Source organism: Nomascus leucogenys, chromosome 4, assembly GCF_006542625.1.
Source record: "Nomascus leucogenys isolate Asia chromosome 4, Asia_NLE_v1, whole genome shotgun sequence".
In the NCBI taxonomy this organism is placed as follows: domain Eukaryota; kingdom Metazoa; phylum Chordata; class Mammalia; order Primates; family Hylobatidae; genus Nomascus; species Nomascus leucogenys.
Genome location: NC_044384.1, coordinates 26,204,676 through 26,225,293, shown reverse-complemented (window position 1 = coordinate 26,225,293; position 20,618 = coordinate 26,204,676). Strand labels below are relative to the sequence as shown.

Below are 20,618 nucleotides of genomic sequence, written 5' to 3'. Positions count from 1 at the left end.
TTGTTAATTTTCTATCTCATTGATCGAATATTGACAGTGGGATGTTAAAGTCTCCCACTATTATTGTGTGGGAGTCCAAATCTCTGTAGGTCGATAAGAACTTGCTTTATGAATCTGGGTTCTCCTGCATTGGGTGCATATACATTTAGGATACTTAGCTCTTCTTGTTGCATTGATCCCTTTACCATTATGTAATGGCCTTCTTTGTCTCTCTCTTCTGACCTTTACTGGTTTAAAGAGACTAGTATTGCAACCTCTGCTTTTTTTTTTGCTTTCCATTTGCTTGGTAAATCTTCCTCCATCCCTTCATTTTGAGCCTATGTGTGTCTTTGCCTGTGATATGGGTTTCCTGAATACAGCACACTGATGGGTCTTGACTCTTCATCTAATTTGCCAGTCTGTGTTTTTTAACTGGAGAATTTAGCCTGTTTACACTTAAGGTTAATATTGTTATGTGTGAATTTAATCCTGTCATTATGATGCTAGCTGGTTATTTTGCCTGTTAATTGATGCAGTTTCTTCATAGTGTCAATGGTCTTTACAATTTGGTATGTTTTTGCAGTGGCTAGTATCAGTTGTTCCTTTCTATTTTAGTGCCTCCTTCAGGAGCTCTTGTAAGGCAGGCCTGGTGGTGACAAAAGCTCTCAGCGTTTGTCTGTAAAGGATTTTCTCTTTCACTTAATAAAGCTTAGTTCAGCTGCATATGAAATTCTGGGTTGAAATTCTTTAAGAGGCCAGGTGGGATTACTCGTACCTGTAATCCCAGCACTTTGGGAGGCCAAGGCTGGTGGATCACCTGAGGTCAGGAGTTCAAGACCAGCCTGATCAAGATGGTGAAACCCCGTTTCCACTAAAAATACAAAAATTAGCTGAGCATGGTGGTGGGCACCTGTAATCCCAGCTACTCAGGAGGCTGAGGCAGAGAATTGCTTGAACCTGGGAGGCAGAGGTTGCAGTGAGCCAAGATCGCGCCACTGCATTCCAGCCTGGGTGACAGACCAAGACTCCTTTAAAAAAAAGAAAAAAGAAAATTATTTAAGAATGTTGAATATTGGCTCCCACTCTTTCTGGCTTGTAGAGTTTCTGCCGAGAGATCCGCTGTTTCGTCTGATGGGCTTCCCATTGTGGGTAACCCGACCTTTCTCTCTGGCTGCCCTTAACATTTTTTCCTTCATTTCAATCTTGGTGACTCTGACAAGAATCTGATGATTATGTGCCTTGGGGTAGCCCTTCTCGAGGAGTATCTATGTGGCGTTCTCTGTATTTCCTGAATTTGAATGTTGGCCTGCCTTGCTAGATTGGGGAAGTTCTCCTGGATAATATCCTGCAGAGTGTTTTCCAACTTGGTTCCCTTCTCCCCGTCACTTTCAGGTACACCAATCAAACGTAGATTTGGTCTTTTCATATAGTCCTATATGTTTTGGAGGCTTTGTTCATTTCTTTTCACTCTTTTTGCTCTAATGTTCTCTTCTCACTTTATTTCATTAAGTTGATCTTCAATCTCTGATATCCTTTCTTCCCAGGCTGCCTCTCTAGATTCCTCGTCTCTGGGCGGGGCATCTCTGAAAAAAAAGCAGCAGCCCCAGTCAGGGACCTATAGGTAAAAACCCCCTCTCCCTGGGACAGAGCACCTGGGGGAAGGGGTGGCTATGGGCACAGCTTCAGCAGACTTAAACGTCCCTGCCTGACAGTTCTGAAGAGAGAAGCGGATCTCTCAGCACAGTGTTTGAGCTCTGATAAGGGACATACTGCCTCCTCCAGTGCATCTCCAGCTCATGTATCCTGACTGGGAGACACCTCCCAGTTGGAGCCGACAGACACCTCATACAGGCGAGCTCTGGCTGGCTTGTGCCCCTCTGGGACGAAGCTTCCAGAGGAAGGTACAGGCAGTGATCTTTGCTGTCCTGCAGCCTCCGCTGGTGATATCTAGGCAAACAGGGTCTGGAGTGGACATCCAGCAAACTCCAGCAGACCTGCCACAGAGGGGCCTGTTTGTTAGAAGGAAAACTAACAAACAGAAAGGAATAGTATCAACATCAACAAAAAGGATGTCCACTAAGAGACCCCATCCAAAGGTCACCAACATCAAAGACCAAAGATAGATGAGTCCACAAAGATTGGGAGAAACCAGTGCAAAATGTCTGAAAATTCCAAAAACCAGAATGCCTCTTCTCCAAAGGATCACAACTCCTCACCAGCATGGGAACAAAACTGGACAGAGAATGAGTTTGATGAATTGACAGAAGTAGGCTTCAGAAGGTGGGCAATAACAAACTCCTCCAAGCTAAAGGAGCATGTTCTAACCCAATGCAAGGAAGCTAAGAACCTTGAGAAAAGGTTAGATGAATTGCTAACTAGAATAACCAGTTTAGAGAAGAACATAAATGACCTGATGGAGCTGAAAAACACAGCATGAGAACCTCGTGAAGCATACACAAGTATCAATTGCTGAATTGATCAAGCAGATGTAAGTATAATGTAGATTTTATTTCAAAAATGCAGAAAAAGTAGAAAAGGAAAAATTGAAAGAAGGAAGTAAAAAAGGAAATAAAACATCATAAACATATTATTGTCCCTTTAATGGCTAAACCAGTGTTGAAAACGTAATGTGGGTTAATTGCAATCCATCTTCAATAGAGAGAATTATTTAAGGCAGATTTTTGAGGAAAATTGTGAAATTTCTTTCCCTGGATGAATATTTTGAATGTGGCATTTATAGACCCTTTAATAAAAAGCTGGCCCATTGGCGATAAAAGGGGAACCTAGAGAAATAGCCACAGGAACCTCATTTGTGAGACACACAATTCACAGAGGAACACAGAAACCAGTCTAGTGGAAGCCAAAGCATTTTCACTTCCCCAGAATTTCTTCTGTGAAATTACAAACCCTTTCTGATGAATAATTATCTTGAGAATCCTTTCTGAAAAAGCCTGCCTTTCCCTCTTAAGCAATGCCTGCAATCTAACATTTCACAAGCATCCTCTGAGACCTGTGGCTGGAAGGAATTGCTAGCAAAGAGGCCCACGTTAAGGTAAAGTTTCTTATGGGAACAAAGAGTGAAGAGAGGACTTGATGTCATCTCTCTCAGGCCAGTGGCACAAAGACGCCCAAAGTTGGGTCTTGGCTAAAAATTGACCATAAATCATAGTCTCCTTTAGACTGAATGAGTCAAAAGTCAAACCTGAGTAATTTTCATTGTCTCTAGAACCAAATCTCCTTACATAACTCTGTTTGAATACAAGCACACAAGTGTTCCTCTCCCCTTTACAGTCTTAAAAGAAATTTAGTGCCTTGTATAACACCTACCCAAAGCCTCGCATCTGAGAGCCAACATCATCACCAAGGATTTGCCTTAATGGTTTGCTTGCAGCCCTACATTTTATCCTTAATACTGTGCGTTCATTTGCTCTTTTTCTTCTTTGGTAAGATTTCCTAGCCTGGAAATAAGGCACTTCTCTTCAAACTCCTTGGGATTCTCTCATTTGCTGCCTTGATTCGTTTCCCTTGTTCAAAGAACTCTTTTATCAAGTCTCTGCCTGTGTTTTGGCTCTGATTGCTATATGGCTACGTCCTGTGCTCAGCCAACCTTATATCTTTCTACCTTCATCTCTGAATGGGATAAGCCTGGAGGCTGCTCAATGACCCAGAAGACCTCTAACCCCTTCTGAATATAGAAGAATGAATATAGATACCCTCTGAAGACACATTTCACTTCTGCATAACTTTAATTCTATGTCTTGATCTTTTGTATCTTAAATCTCTATTCCCTTCAGCATTATCAGATTTTCTATGTCCTCTGCCCTTTGATGACCTCACTGAGCCTCCAGGAGACTTGTCTCAAAATTATCTCACTAATTATCTTGAAATATTTCCTAGTTAAAAATTCTCTTTCAAAAGCAAGATATTATCTTCTATCACCGCATTTTGTTTTGATTTACCTGACAAAACTTTATTAAGAAATAAGTCATCAGAAAAAATATTTTATTAAAACTTACTATGCAGCTCATTTCGCTTGCAGTTTAACCTGGACCTGTTAACTTTGAATATGAATGAATAGTTCAAGTTCAATCACTGTGTCATTAACTATACAAAGCTTTTCAAATGCCCATAGGCACTCACAGTAACTGTGCAGAACCTCTTCAACTACCGTAATCTGCCTGAAAATTACAAGGTTTACTATCAAAGAGGAAAGATTGCAATTCTGCTTTCAGGCAACTTGTTCTGACAGAGTCATCTCTCATATAACTAACTTTTCAGCTGGATGTGCCTCCGTTTTGTTATGGAAGATAATGATAGTGGTTATTATTTGTATCATTTTATTAGCAATGCCTCTGAACATCCTGTAACTCTGATTTGTTTGACAGTTGACATGGCATGTTTAAATCACAGAAAAATGGGCATATTGGCTGGTAGAAAATAATGCAGCTGTAACAGGGTTTGGTACATTGAATTTCACTGACATTGCTACTTATGAAAGGAGAAATAACTCTTTTTTCTCGCTTCATCACTTATGATTAGAGGGCCCAGACAGTTCAGGCAATACAGTCAGTGCTCAATATATTTTACTATTCTTCCTCAAAGATAAATTCCTGTCCTGCTGGATCTATTTCTATTGTTTAAAGGGGAAGTGTTACCATGTTCCATAAGTATATGAAGGTAGAGGAATGAGAATGTTCATAACTCGTAGAAGAGACTGACCACATCCCATCACATCTCTCTGAATGGATGCAGGGGCTCTTCCAGTGACGTAAGGAAAACAGACTTTGTCCAGGAATAATGAATGACTTTTCTTGTCTCCACTGCAGCAGTTAGTGAAGGACCAACTACCCAACAACCACCTATGCTGCCCCCATCTCAGCCTGAGCATTCTAGCAGTGAGGAGGCACCAAGCAGAACCATCCCCACGGCTTGTGTTCGACCAACTCATCCACTCCGCAGCTTTGCTAATCCTTTGCTACCTCCACCAATGAGTGCAATAGAACCGAAAGTCCCTTACACACCACTGTTGTCTCAGCCAGGTAAAGTACTCGATTGTTCACCTTTAAAATTCTTATTATTATTGGTGCCTCTATTTAAGTGCATGAGGGTGCTTGAGAAGGCCTAGATGTCATATATTTTTTCAATGTTGATTACCTGCCAGAGTGCTCATTTTTGTTACTGATGCTTGTAGTGTAATCCTTAATGACCCACCTCCCAAGCAACTGATTGGTTGGTTGTAGGTGCTTTTCATCCCTTTGGAAAGTTGTCCATGGATCCTGGAAGCCAGTCCACCATGTTTAATATGTGCTATAGGTGTGCTTGCTAGAGAATACTGGAAACATTCCTGATTCCCTAAGGGTTAAAGCTAGACTCCAAGACTAGATGTAAAGGTATAAAAATATGCAAAACCACTTTTTAGAGAAATTGATTGGATCTCATAATTCTGCTTTGTGCCTTTCAATAGTCATTTCTCAGAAGTTCTTATTTCAGAGTACTAGGCCACAAAAGAATGTCAGAACCAGTGTTGAGTACAAGTCAATTAATTTTAAAAATAAACTAAAATTTAGATTGATAGAAAGTAACATATCTATGGTCCTTTCTAAGAAAATCAGATGGCAGGGATGGGAAATGAGTCCCAGATTCCCAATGCAGTATTGATTTTATTACTTCACCTAGTATCCAAAAGGGCTGAACTTGCGCTCCATTTTGTTTTTGTTAGGGATTGAGGGAAGGAGAGAGGGAGTGTATCAGAGAGAGACAGAGACAAAAAGGAGGAGAGGAGGAAAAGAAGAAACAGGTAGAATGAATAAGTCAATAGATAAGTAGAGATAAATAAATAGTATTTAAAATTATTTGGAAAATTAGAATAATTCTTAAAACCCTCAGTATATCAGGCATAAGATAGTAGATTTCAGTAGTTCTAAGTAATCTGAGATGGCCTCCTTAATAAGCACAGGCAGCTGAACTGGGCTAATCTACATTATGCTAACACATTTGACTACTTTTCTGTTACTCAGACCTACAATAATTTATTTTGTTACATTAGTACACAAGCCACATGACTCTAAAAGCTAGAAAAATATGATTGTCTATGAAGTATAAATATTAATTATATTAATATTAAGAATGCATCTAGTTGCTGGGATGACATTCGTTGATTTGTACACATCACCTCTGATGTTCTCAACATTTACATGATGTGCAATATGGATACTCAGCTACGCAGCCCCTGGGAGGTGGAGTGGAGCAGGAAGGCATGGGATTCCATTGGTTGGGACGCACGTTCCACTGTGGAGTCTTCCTCGACACATAGGCTCAGCACAGGTCATGATTTCATTACAAGAGATAGCCCGTCTCTCCACCTTCCCATGCATACACACTCCACACACACATTATGGGGAGGATCTGCTACTTTATATGGCCCCAAAACTATGAAGTCTTTGATAACTGAGGCAGAGACGACTTGAAGCAAGAGCATTCATTTAATGAAATTCTGGTGCCAAGAGTATGCGTCCTTGTGATTTCTGGCTGCATCTGTTTCCCCACTGCAAGCACAACCCAAGGAAACAGACCTTGAAGGAAACTAGTATTCAAAATAGTTGACAGGTTAATTGCAACTGCTCACAATAACTAGCCTTTAATGAATCTTCAATGCACATGCCTATAGGACAGGCATGATTCTGAAGGCTTATTACATCTCATTTGATCCTCTAAACAACTTTGTGAGGTAGCTGCTAGTCTTAACCCCATTTTATGCACAAGGAAACTGAGGCACAGAGAATTTAAGTAGCTTATTTAAGTCTACATAGCAAGGAAGTAAGTAATGCATCATTTCCTTGCTCTTTTCAACTTCAGAAAACCTGGGTTCTCAAATATTTGTGCCTCTTAGTTTATGTCTAACTTGTTTAATAAGAAAAACAAAGACTAATAAAACTAAATTAATTAAATCATTAGAAGAAAAAATCAAGAAACATCTTAAATAATTCTGAATTGAAGAATATATTTTCTCATCAGATTTCTTCACTCACATTTTAATGAGGAAAGGTAAGAGGCTTAACTATTCTATAGTAAAGAGGACCAATTTGATAGCAATAAAAAGTAAAGTGCAGTTGCAGCAGTGTATGCTGTTAATATTCTCTCTGCTTGCAAGTAAAATCTTTAAGAATAAAACAGCTGAAAATGACATTCTGGAAGCTACCTTAAATGAAAAATTTTACTGCACCAGTGATGTTTCGTTTGGGACACAAGATTTGGAAATCAACCTATGCTCTGGAGTGCTACAATAACAAAAGGATACAATATTTTTTTAAATAAGATCTGATGATAGATGGAGCAGAGAACTGGCATATTTTTACTAGTTATTTTCTTCTAATTACACTAATGCCAAAGCTGCCTAAAACAAAATCTGATACAATGAAGTATAAATTAGTGGATTATGTCCTTCATAGAAGGGAAGTAGAATCAGTTGTGCTGTTTCTGTACTAATTTCATCAAATAATAAGCATGTCTGAAGAGCCAAAGAACCATTCTCTGATCTAATGGCAACCAGGCAAAATCTCATTTTCTTTTATTTTCATGGTACACTGAAGAGCCTTCTTTTGTTTTTATTTGAACTATTTCTCTCAAGACATCTCGTCTTTCTTATTTTGATATCTCTGGCTAGAGTTTTTGTTTGATTTTATGTTTTTTATGGCTCCTCTTTAAATGTGACTCTCCCCCACCAACTGGAGGTGTGCCCTGCCATCCCTTTGGAATTATTAAATTCCTTTTCCTTTCGTGTTTCTCTCTTATTGTCTTCCTATGATCCCTGTTCATTTCATAATGTCTTACCTCATGATTTTCAAATAAGTTCCTCTTGCATTGCTCCTGACACACGGCAAATAGCACGCTTTTTAAAAGGGCTGATGTTTACTTATTCTAATAGAAAAAGAAAATTAGCAGACTGACAAATGTATTAGCTGTGACATTAACTACATGCTTCTTAGACTGAAAGATGAAATACTTAGAGCTTTCAACAAGTTTTAATTCTAAGAAAATCATTACTTTAGTCAAACTGATTGATGAAGTAAAGTCATTCTCTTGTCAGCTTTAAAAAAAAATACTTCAAATAATTTTACTGTGGATTTCACAAGAAAGGACTGCATAATTAGTGATGAATTTATCTTTACTTACCGCAGGTAATTACTTTAGAATATGGTAATGTGAGGCATTGCTCTAATATTTAAAAATGAGAAACTTCTGCTTTGAAAGCTTTGAGATTAGGATCAAGGAAGAAGCTCTTTCCCCACTCAAATTCCTGTGTGTGAATTTGCTTTTTTTAAAATTTATGTTATTTTAGGTTCTGGGGTACATGTGCAGGATGTGCAGGTTTGTTACATAGTTAAACGTGTGCCATGGTGGTTTGCTGCACCTATCAACCCATCACCTAGGTATTAAGCCCTGCATACATTAGCTATTTTTCCTGATGCTCTTCCTCCCTTCACCCTGCCCACAGACAGGCTCCAGTGTGTGTTGTTCCCCTTCCTGTGGATTTTCATGGGCAACACCATCAGTCTGTGCCTTAGTTTGCCTCCCAATAAGGCACACAGAGCTATGCTTGCAGCAGTTTTACGTGAGTCTAGGGCAGAACATATTATGCAGTCATAGTCTCCATGGGGTTGCAGAGCATTTTGCAATATTTTTATAGTGAGCAGTAATTAGAAAGCCATTCTGTTGTCATAACGACTGAAATTCTGCTTACCTGAAAACAGACTCATTTCCTCAATTTTTTTTCTTCCACCTGCTGGGTTAAAAAATGTAACTTACTGGTGTTTCTTACAATTTCATCATCACCTTATAATAGAGTGCTTCCATTTTTCAATGCTTTATCTATAGACGTGAATAACTGTGAGTTCTTTACACATTTCATGGAGGCTGCCTTCACTACACTTTGCAAATCACAAATGTAGACATGTAAGTGATTTGGCTTAGTCCCCTTTCAGGTTAAATAGAAAATGTTTGACAGAGTGTTGGGCTTATTGCATTATAGATCTGACATAAATTTTACAAAGGGCCAAGATAGGGTGTGTGGGTTTTCTTCTTCTTTACTAGTTAAAATTCCTTTTAGCTGTGGAATGATCAGCTGCACTTTAAATGAACCTGGGTTAGAGGAGACCATTTGTCTTCTAGAGATGTAATTCTAAAGGGAAAGAAAATGTGATCTCTTAAATAGTGATTTTCATATTGTAATACTCTTTTATAACAGTAGCCCCCTGGACCTCTTGCAACTTTGTAAAACTCCATAAGCACTATATTTTCCTTCATTTACACATTGCATTTTACACACATATATTTACAAAGGCAAAACTTCAGAGCATTCTGATCTTTTCCATCTTCAAGGGATCGATATGTCAGCAGACATGACAAGTCCAAAACTCACTTCATTGTACTGCGAAATTGAGTTTGATTTTCCCCGTGCAAATTGTGGCATGTGCTTTAATTTGTTGAGGATTGAAGACAAGGAGTGGGTGGAGGTGGCTGACAGTGGACAGAAAAGGCGTTTGATTTATATTTTATGGATGGCTGGGAAATCATGTATTCCTGCTGTAACCTGATGTTTTTGGCAGGCCTTCTTTCAGTAAATCTGCTATCACACAAAACTGCCAATAAATTACTATAATGCATTGATACAATTGCTTTCCCTGAGCCACTCGTAGGCCACCATTGCAGATATTCATCAAGAATACCACAGGAGTGTTCCATTCTGCTAAAATCAGCCACAGGCAGAGGTCATGGGAAATCAGACATCCTTTAACAGGTGACACAAGAGGGTCATCTTAAAGGCCAGTCAGATAGAATAAATCATTGGCACAGCTAAATAGGGGAGATATGTTGATTTGGTGTTATTGAAGCCAATACTTCCAATCAATGCTAGAGTGGAAAATTACACTACATCTTATTACATAAGTTTCATCTCATGTGAAAGCTATCTGTGTGGCTTTTTGGTAGACATCTCCTTGAAATTTTCCTGTCCTCACTCCTAACAGATTTTTTTTTAATAGGTGAAATTTGATTCGATTTGGTCTGGTCATCCTAAATTATCCATTGGTAAAATGTAATTAAGGCAAATTTGCTTTAAGTATCAATAATGTTTGTGACTCTGGTACCTACTTGGTGGTTTAATAAATTAGTATTTCCTCTACTATGAGGTTTTAGTAAATAAATATTAATAGGAAAAGAGCTCTGTTAATTGCCCAGAGGAGAGAGAAATAACTTCTAGAAGAGTCATTATGAGTAAGCCAAGTAATTGATGCCCTATTTATAAGTGACAAAGCAGAGGCCTAAAAAGGTTAGGCAGCCTGCCCAAGGTCAACAATTGAGGTGACAGCCAAATGTAAAGAATTTGGAGAAATGTTATTTGTTTTGTTTTGTTTAACTTTGAAGATAGATACAGAATTTTTACCTAGCTTTTTTTGTGATGTTAACAGTTATTCTTAGAGAGGCCTTTTTTCCCCCTGAACGGGGTCTTCTAGGATCCTAATAATTAAATATTCTTTAGGAGGAACTACATCAGGTAGGTTAAGTCATTTAGCTGGGTGTTTGAGTAAACATTTTATTCCTTTATGTTGGCATTACATGGAGAGGAGATGTTATAGCACAAGTAGCAACTAGCTGGAGCACTCTGGAATAGCTGCCATCTGCCTTCAACTCACCTGTCCAGTCTGTCGAATATCCCTCTACGGTAAGGCAGGAAGCCAGGGGCTGACATCTGACATCTGTTGCTTTCACCACCACTGATGGCCAAGGCTTTAGAAACAAATTTAAAAAAAAAGATGAGCATAAAGAAGTATATAAGAGTTTAAGGCATATGGGACTATTACTCACAATGGGAGTTGGAGAGTGTGACCATAGGTCAATGAGAGCAAACACTGAACAGCTAGTATTTTTCAGAATTGCAAAAAGCTCTTTTGGGGAGGGAGTGAATGACTACAGTAGAAAAGTTTGAGTCCCTTTTATGAAAGGTTTGCCCAATTACGAGAAAATATTGCATCAAGAATTGTTAGATCATATATGAAATTGAAGTTAACTATCAACCTAATACAATGAAACTCTGAGATTAAAGTATTCAGTGGCCATCCAGATAATCATAAGAGAAAGTGAAAAATAATCTATTTTCAGAACTTTGTAACCTAATAGGAAACATGTAAGTTACAAAGAATGTACTTGGATTATACTGCAGAGTGAGTGGCCGCATGAGTGACAGAAAGCATGGTGAGGGAAAGGTGGGCAGTAGGTTGTTTTCAAAGCAGTAAATATTCCTTTTACATTTCTTATAAACTTGATAGGTCACAGGGTTAACTACTGCTGTATAGATTTTGTTGTTTTGAAATATTTTGAAAATAAAGAATCAGCTTACATAAAAGTAATAAGGCTTATGCTTTATACTTTGTCACCTTTTTATAGTTTACAGAGGACATTTCCAAATAAATGTGTATATCTACCTGAGAAGTAACTTTGATCAGCATTACCAATACAGAGGTCAATATTTAGAGAGGTTGAATACCTTGCAACTTTTCCAGGGTCATGTGTCATTATTCTTAGGACCTTCATCGCCACCCTTACATATGGTGGACACTCAAATGTTGGTTGAATTGGTCAGAATATGATAAAATAAAATAATAAGGGTGAGAGCCAGAATTTGACTTCAGTTCTTCAATTTCAAGTCTAATAATGAGTGTAGACAAAGCAGAGCAACTTGTAAGTTTGTAAGGATTAGATATCAGATACTAGAAAAGGTAAAGGCAGATAAGATGAAATAACTTACAAATTCATGACCATTTCGGTGGAGCCAAGATGGCCAAATAGGAACAGCTCCGGTCTCCAGCTCCCAGCCCCAGCGACACAGAAGACGGGTGATTTCTGCATTTCTGCTTGAGGTACCGGTTTCATCTCACTAGGGAGTGCCTAACAGTGGGTGCAGGACAGTCGGTGAAGCGCACTGTGCGCGAGCCGAAGCAGGGCGAGGCATTGCCTCACTCGGGAAGCGCAAGGGGTCAGGGAGTTCCCTTTCCTAGTCAAAGAAAGGGGTAACAGATGGCACCTGGAATATCGGGTCAATCGCATCCTAATACTGCGCTTTTCCAACGGGCCTGGAAAACGGCACACTAGGAGATTGTGTCCCGCACCTGGCTCAGAGGGTCCTATGCCCACGGAGTCTTGCTGATTGCTAGCACAGCAGTCTGAGATCAAGCTGCAAGGCGGCAGCGAGGCTGGGGGAGGGGCGCCCGCCATTGCCCAGGCTTGCTTAGGTAAACAAAGCAGCCAGGAAGCTCGAACTGGGTGGAGCCCACCACAGCTCAAGGAGGCCTGCCTGCCTCTGTAGGCTCAACCTCTGGGGGCAGGGCACAGACAAACAAAAACTCAGCAAGAACCTCCACAGACTTAATTGTCCCTGTCTGACTGACAGCTTTGAAGAGAGTAGTGGTTCTTCCAGCACGCAGCTGGAGATCTGAGAACGGACAGACTGCCTCCTAAAGTGGGTCCCTCACCCCTGAGCAGCCTAATTGGGAGGCACCCCCCCAGTAGGGACAGACTGACACCTCATTCAACTGGGTACTCCTCTGAGACAAAACTTTCAGAGGAACTATCAGACAGCTGAATTTGTGGTCTCACGAAAATCCGCTGTTCTGCAGCCACCGCTGCTGACACCCAGCCAAACAGGGTCTGGAGTGGACCTCTAGTAAACTCCAACAGACCTGCAGCTGAGGGTCCTGTCTGGTAGAAGGAAAACTAACAAACAGAAAGGACATCCACACCAAAAACCCATCTGTACATCACCATCATCAAAGACAAAAAGTAGATAAAACCACAAAGATGGGGAAAAAACAGAGCACAAAAACTGGAAACTCTAAAAAACAGAGCACCTCTCCTCCTCCAAAGGAACTCAGTTCCTCACCAGCAACAGAACAAAGCTGGATGGAGGATGACTTTGATGAGTTGAGAGAAGAAGGCTTCAGACGATCAAACTACTCTGAGCTACGAGAGGAAATTCAAAACAATAGCAAAGAAGTTAAAAACTTTGAAAAAAAATTAGAAGAATGGATAACTAGAATAACCAATGGAGAGAAGGGCTTAAAGGAGCTGATGGAGCTGAAAGCCAAGTTTCGAGAACTACGTGAAGATTGCAGAAGCCTCAGTAGCAGATGCGATCAACTGGAAGAAAGGGTATCGCTGATGGAAGATGAAATGAATGAAATGAAGAGAGAAGGGAAGTTTAGAGAAAAAAGAATAAAAAGAAATGAACAAAGCCTCCAAGAAATTTGGGACTATGTGAAAAGACCAAACCTACGTCTGATTGGTGTACCTGAAAATGATGGGGAGAATGGAACCAAGTTGGAAAACACTCTGCAAGATATTATCCAGGAGAACTTCCCCAATCTAGCAAAGCAGGCCAGCATTCAGATTCAGGAAATACAGAGAACGCCACAAAGATACTCCTCGAGAAGGGCAACTCCAAGACACATAATTGTCAGATTCACCAAAGTTAAAATGAAGGAAAAAATGTTAAGGGCAGCCAGAGAGAAAGGTCGGGTTACCCACAAAGGGAAGCCCATCAGACTAACAGCTGATCTCTCAGCAGAAACTCTACAAGCCAGAAGAGAGTGGGGGCCGATATTCACCATTCTTAAAGAAAAGAATTTTCAACCTAGAATTTCCTATCCCGCCAAACTAAGCTTCATAAATGAAGGAGAAATAAAATACTTTACAGATAAGCAAACGCTAAGTGATTTTGTCACCACCAGGCCTGCCCTAAAAGAGCTCCTGAAATGAACAGGCAACCTACAGAATGGGAGAAAATTTTTGCAACCTACTCATCTGACAAAGGGCTAATATCCAGAATCTACAATGAACTCAAACAAATTTACAAGAAAAAAACAAACAACCCCATCAAAAAGTGGGCAGAGGACATGAACAGACACTTCTCAAAAGAAGACATTTATGCAGCTAGAAAACACATGAAGAAATGCTCATCATCACTGGCCATCAGAGAAATGCAAATCAAAACCACAGTGAGATACCATCTCACACCAGTTAGAATGGCCATCATTAAAAAATCAGGAAACAACAGGTGCTGGAGAGGATGTGGAGAAATAGGAACACTTTTACACTGTTGGTGGGACTGTAAACTAGTTCAACCATTGTGGAAGTCAGTGTGGTGATTCCTCAGGGATCTAGAACTAGAAATACCATTTGACCCAGCCATCCCATTACTGGGTATATACCCAAAGGACTATAAATCATGCTGCTATAAAGACACATGCACACGTATGTTTATTGCGGCACTATTCACAATAGCAAAGAGTTGGAACCAACCCAAATGTCCAACAACGATAGACTGGATTAAGAAAATGTGGCACATATACACCATGGAATACTATGCAGCCATAAAAAATGATGAGTTCATGTCCTTTGTTGGGACATGGATGATTCTGGAAAACATCATTCTCAGTAAACTATCACAAGGACAAAAAACCAAACACCGCATGTTCTCTCTCATAGGTGGGAATTGAACAATGAAAACTCATGGACACAGGAAGGGGAACATCACACTCCGGGGACTGTTGTGGGGTTGGGGGAGGGGGGAGGGACAGCATTAGGAGATACACCTAATGCTAAATGACGAGTTAATGGGTGCAGGAAATCAACATGGCACATGGATACATATGTAACAAACCTGCACATTGTGCACATGTACCCTAAAACCCTAAAGTATAATTAAAAAAAAAAAAAAAAAAAAGAGCTCCTGAAGGAAGCACTAAACATGGAAAGGAACAACCGGCACCAGCCACTGCAAAAACATGCCAAACTGTAAAGACCATCGAGGCTAGGAAGAAACTATAGCAACTAACGAGCAAAATAACCAACTAACATCATAATGACAGGATCAGATTCATACATAACAATATTAACGTTAAATGTAAATGGGCTAAATGCTCCAACCAAAAGACACAGACTGGCAAACTGGATAAGGAGTCAGGACCCATCAGTGTGCTGTATTCAGGAAACCCATCTCACGTGCAGAGACACACATAGACTCAAAATAAGGGGATGGAGGAAGATCTATCAAGCAACTGGAAATCAAAAAAAGGCAGGGGTTGCAATCCTAGTCTCTGATAAAATAGACTTTAAACCAACAAAGATCAAAAGAGACAAAGAAGGCCATTACATAATGGTAAAGGGATCAATTCAACAAGAAGAGCTAACTATCCTAAATATATATGCACCCAACACAGGAGCACCCAGATTCATAAAGGAAGTCCTCAGTGACCCACAAAGGGACTTAAACTCCCACACAATAATAATGGGAGATTTTAACACCCCACTGTCAGCATTAGACAGATCAATGAGACAGAAAGTTAACAAGGATATTCAGGAATTGAACTCAGCTCTACATAAAGTGGACCTAATAGACATCTACAGAACTCTCCACCCCAAGTCAACAGAATATACATTTTTTTCAGCACCACACCACACCTATTCCAAAATTGACCACATAGTTGGAAGTAAAGCTCTCCTCAGCAAATGTAAAAGAACAGAAATTATAACAAACTGTCTCTCAGACCACAGTGCAATCAAACTAGAACTCAGGATTAAGAAACTCACTCAAAACCGCTCAACTACATGGAAACTGAACAACCTGCTCCTGAATGACTATTGGGTACATAATGAAATGAAGGCAGAAATAAAGATGTTCTTTGAAACCAACGAGAACAAAGACACAACATACCAGAATCTCTGGGACACGTTCAAAGCAGTGTGTAGAGGGAAATTTATAGCACGAAATGCCCAAAAGAGAAAGCAGGAAAGATCCAAAATTGACACCCTAACATCACAATTAAAAGAACTAGAAAAGCAAGAGCAAACACATTCAAAAGCTAGCAGAAGGCTAGAAATAACTAAAATCAGAGCAGAACTGAAGGAAATAGAGACACAAAAAACCCTTCAAAAAATTAATGAATCCAGGAGCTGGTTTTTTGAAAGGATCAACAAAATTGATGGACTGCTAGCAAGACTAATAAAGAAGAAAAGAGAGAAGAATCAAATAGATGCAATAAAAAACGAAAAAGGGGATATCACCACTGATCCCACAGAAATACAATCTACCATCAGAGAATACTACAAACACCTCTATGCAAATAAACTAGAAAATCTAGAAGAAATGGATAAATTCCTCGACAAATACACCCTCCCAAGACTAAACCAGGAAGAAGTTGAATCTCTGAATAGACCAAAAAAAGGTTCTGAAATTGTGGCAATAATCAATAGCTTACCAACCAAAAAGAGTCCAGGACCTGATGGATACACAGCTGAATTCTACCAGAGGTACAAGGAGGAACTGGTACCATTCCTTCTGAAACTATTCCAATCGATAGAAAAAGAGGGAATCCTCCCTAACACATTTTATGAAGCCAGCATCATCCTGATACCAAAACCTGGCAGAGACTTAACCAAAAAAGAGAATTTCAGACCAATATCCTTGATGAACATTGATGCAAAAATCCTCAATAAAATACTGGCAAACCGAATCCAGCAGCACATCAAAAAGCTTATCCACCATGATCAAGTGGGCTTTATCCCTGGGATGCAAGGCTGGTTCAACATATGCAAATCAATAAATGTAATCCAGCATATAAACAGAACCAAAGACAAAAACCACATGATTATCTCAATAGATGCAGAAAAGGCCTTTGACAAAATTCAACAATGCTTCATGCTAAAAACTCTCAATAAATTAGGTATTGATGGGACGTATCTCAAAATAATAAGAGCTATCTATGACAAACCCACAGCCAATATCATACTGAATGGGCAAAAACTGGAAGCATTCCCTCTGAAAACTGGCACAAGACAGGGATGCCCTCTCTCACCACTCCTATTCAACATAGTGCTGGAAGTTCTGGCCAGAGCAATCAGGCAGGAGAAGGAAATAAAGGGTATTCAATTAGGAAAAGAGGAAGTCAAATTGTCCCTGTTTGCAGATGACATGATTGTATATCTAGAAAACCCCATTGTCTCAGCCCAAAATCTTCTTAAGCTGATTAGCAACTTCAGCAAAGTCTCAGGATACAAAATTAATGTAAAAAAATCACAAGCATTCTTGTACACCAATCACAGACAAACAGAGAGCCAAATCATGAGTGAACTCCCATTCACAATTGCTTCAAAGAGAATAAAATACCTAGGAATCCAACTTACAAGGGATGTGAAGGACCTCTTCAAGGAGAACTACAAACCACTGCTCAATGAAATAAAAGAGGATACAAACAAATGGAAGAACATTCCATGCTCATGGATTGGAAGAATCAATATCGTGAAAATGGCCATACTGCCCAAGGTAATTTATAGATTCAATGCCATCCCCATCAAGCTACCAATGACTTTCTTCACAGAATTGGAAAAAACTACTTTAAAGTTCATATGGAACCAAAAAAGAGCCCGCATCACCAAGTCAATCCTAAGCCAAAAGAACAAAGCTGGAGGCATCATGCTACCTGACTTTAAACTATGCTACAAGGCTACAGTAACCAAAACAGCATGGTACTGGTACCACAACAGAGACATAGATCAATGGAACAGAACAGAGCCCTCACAAATGATGCCGCATAGCTACAACTATCTGATCTTTGACAAACCTGACAAAAACAAGAAATGGGGAAAGGATTCCCTATTTAATAAATGGTGCTGGGAAAACTGGCTAGCCATATGTAGAAAGCTGAAACTGGATCCCTTCCTTACACCTTATACAAAAATTAATTCAAGATGGATTAAAGACTTATATGTTAGACCTAAAACCATTAAAATCCTACAAGAAAACCTAGGCAATACCATTCAGGACATACGCATGGGAAAGGACTTCATGTCTAAAACACCAAAAGCAATGGCAACAAAAGCCAAAATCGACAAATGGGATCTCATTAAACTAAAGAGCTTCTGCACAGGAAAAGAAACTATCATCAGAGTGAACAGGCAACCTACAGAATGGGAGAAAATTTTTGCAACCTACTCATCTGACAAAGGGCTAATATCCAGAATCTACAATGAACTCAAACAAATTTACAAGAAAAAAACAAACAACCCCATCAAAAAGTGGGCAGAGGACATGAACAGACACTTCTCAAAAGAAGACATTTATGCAGCCAAAAAACACATGAAGAAATGCTCATCATCACTGGCCATCAGAGAAATGCAAATCAAAACCACAGTGAGATACCATCTCACACCAGTTAGAATGGCCATCATTAAAAAATCAGGAAACAACAGGTGCTGGAGAGGATGTGGAGAAATAGGAACACTTTTACGCTGTTGGTGGGACTGTAAACTAGTTCAACCATTGTGGAAGTCAGTGTGGCGATTCCTCAGGGATCTCGAACTAGAAATACCATTTGACCCAGCCATCCCATTACTGGGTATATACTCAAAGGACTATAAATCATGCTGCTATAAAGACACATGCACACGTATGTTTATTGCGGCACTATTCACAATAGCAAAGAGTTGGAACCAACCCAAATGTCCAACAACGATAGACTGGATTAAGAAAATGTGGCACATATACACCATGGAATACTATGCAGCCATAAAAAATGATGAGTTCGTGTCCTTTGTAGGGACATGGATGATTCTGGAAAACATCATTCTCAGTAAACTATCGCAAGGACAAAAAACCAAACACTGCATGTTCTCACTCATAGGTGGGAATTGAACAATGAGAACTCATGGACACAGGAAGGGGATCATCACACTCCAGGGACTGTTATGGGGTGGGGGGAGGGGGGAGGGACAGCATTAGGAGATACACATAATGCTAAATGACGAGTTAATGGGTGCAGGAAATCAACATGGCACATGGATACATATGTAACAAACCTGCACATTGTGCACATGTACCCTAAAACCCTAAAGTATAATAAAAAAAAAAAGGAAAAAAAAAAAAACAAAAAAAACAAATTCATGACCATTTCATAACATGTTTAATAATCTGAACTATAAATAGCATCTTATAATAGCATCTTATGCTAAAGCCAAATAAATTGCATAGAGTGGAAAAGACACTTGAAACCACAGCCCTCAGAAATTCAGTAGTTTATTTTTACGAAAATAAACAGACATGCAGTGGCCTCCATAAAGAAGAATAGCACTCTCTGCGTTCATAGAAAGGAGGAGGCCAGGTGCAATGGCTCACACCCATAATCCGAGCACTTTTTGGGAGGCTGTGGCAGGCAGATTGCCTGAGCTCAGGAGTTCAAGACCAGCCTGGGCAACACAGTGAAACCCGTCTCTACTAAAATACAAAAAATTCACCAGGCATGGTGGCGTGTGCCTGTAATCCCAGATACTCAGGAGGCTGAGACAGGAGAATCACTTGAACCTGGGAGGCGGAGGTTGCAGTGAGCCAAGATCATGCCACTGCACTCCAGTCTGGGTGACAGAGCGAGACTCCATCTCAAAAAAAAAAAGGAGGAGGAGGAGGAGTGCGAATCAGTGGAAGTCAGAGTCCTAAGGACCAGTCTCTCCATCATGCCAACTACAGAACTGATTTTGCTCCTCTGAATCTCACTTTTCTCATCTGTGAAATCAGATGGTCTTTCCTCTTTAAGGAGGAAGGAAACATGAAATTCTACAACCTTAGTTACTACAGAAATAAGGGTAAATATTCTCCCTTTCTCCCTTTTGTTTTGTGAAAGACCACAAGTAAGAGAAAGGTTTTAGTTTGAATGAAGATTTTGAGACTCATGATATACATTTTAAGTATTCTAAGTAGTTGACAGAGATCTTTAAAGTTCTTCAATGAGCATCAAGTTACAGTTGCTTTCTTTGGCAGCAAGGGGAAATGTTGAAATAAAGTGCTCACATAAACCTCTGTGCTAATGGACTATTGAAAATGTGTTATGAAAAATCTAACACACTGAAAGCAAACAAAAAGTCTCTGTCATATTAAAATAAACAGTTTAACCATCAGCAACCCATTTCTAAAGACATGACCTGTAGTACCTAAAAGACTATGTGAAAAACAGTCTTCGATTAGAGTGTTTCTAACTCTTATCTTATCTTCCAGCAGGGACTTATAAACGAATTCAGGTGCCATGTTAAACATCTTGTGTGTGTTCCAGCATTGACTTTCATCCTAGGCTTGCAGGGGGATTAATATTCTCATCTCCAGGATCTCTTTATCTACCGGAATGTCAAGGTTCTTAGAGGAGAATGCCTTTATCTTGTGTGGTAACAGGGATTCTAACAAGCTTTTTTTGGTGGAAAACGATGATAAGTAATCCTTATTCATGAAACCATATGCCTCTCATTTTGAAATGAATAATTGCACATACAGTCTTATAAGAATAATGGCACTTGTAGCAACTGCTATTTTTAACGTCTTTTTCAAAGTGCTCTTCTAAAACATTCTTCTTTGACATTTCTGATTATTTTATCCGGCAAGTTGTATGTATTTTTCTACTTCTGAGGTCACCTGAGTAAGAATTTTCTAACAGATACCACTTTTTTTTTTTTTTTTTTTGGAGGCAGAGTCTTGCTCTGTTGCCCAGGCTGGAGTGCAGTGGTGTGATCTCTGCTCACTGCAAGCTCCGCCTCCCAGGTTCACACCA

General features: G+C 39.6%; 1 protein-coding gene across 1 annotated transcript in view; it reads left to right on the top strand.

The window, feature by feature from the left end:
* DCC (DCC netrin 1 receptor) overlaps positions 1-20,618 on the top strand; it is a 1,198,282-nt gene that overhangs the window by 1,155,757 nt on the left and 21,907 nt on the right. The window contains exon 27 of the mRNA XM_030810404.1: positions 4,806-5,018. Coding sequence (XP_030666264.1) covers positions 4,806-5,018 — 213 coding nt within the window. The remainder of the gene's footprint in view (positions 1-4,805; positions 5,019-20,618) is intronic.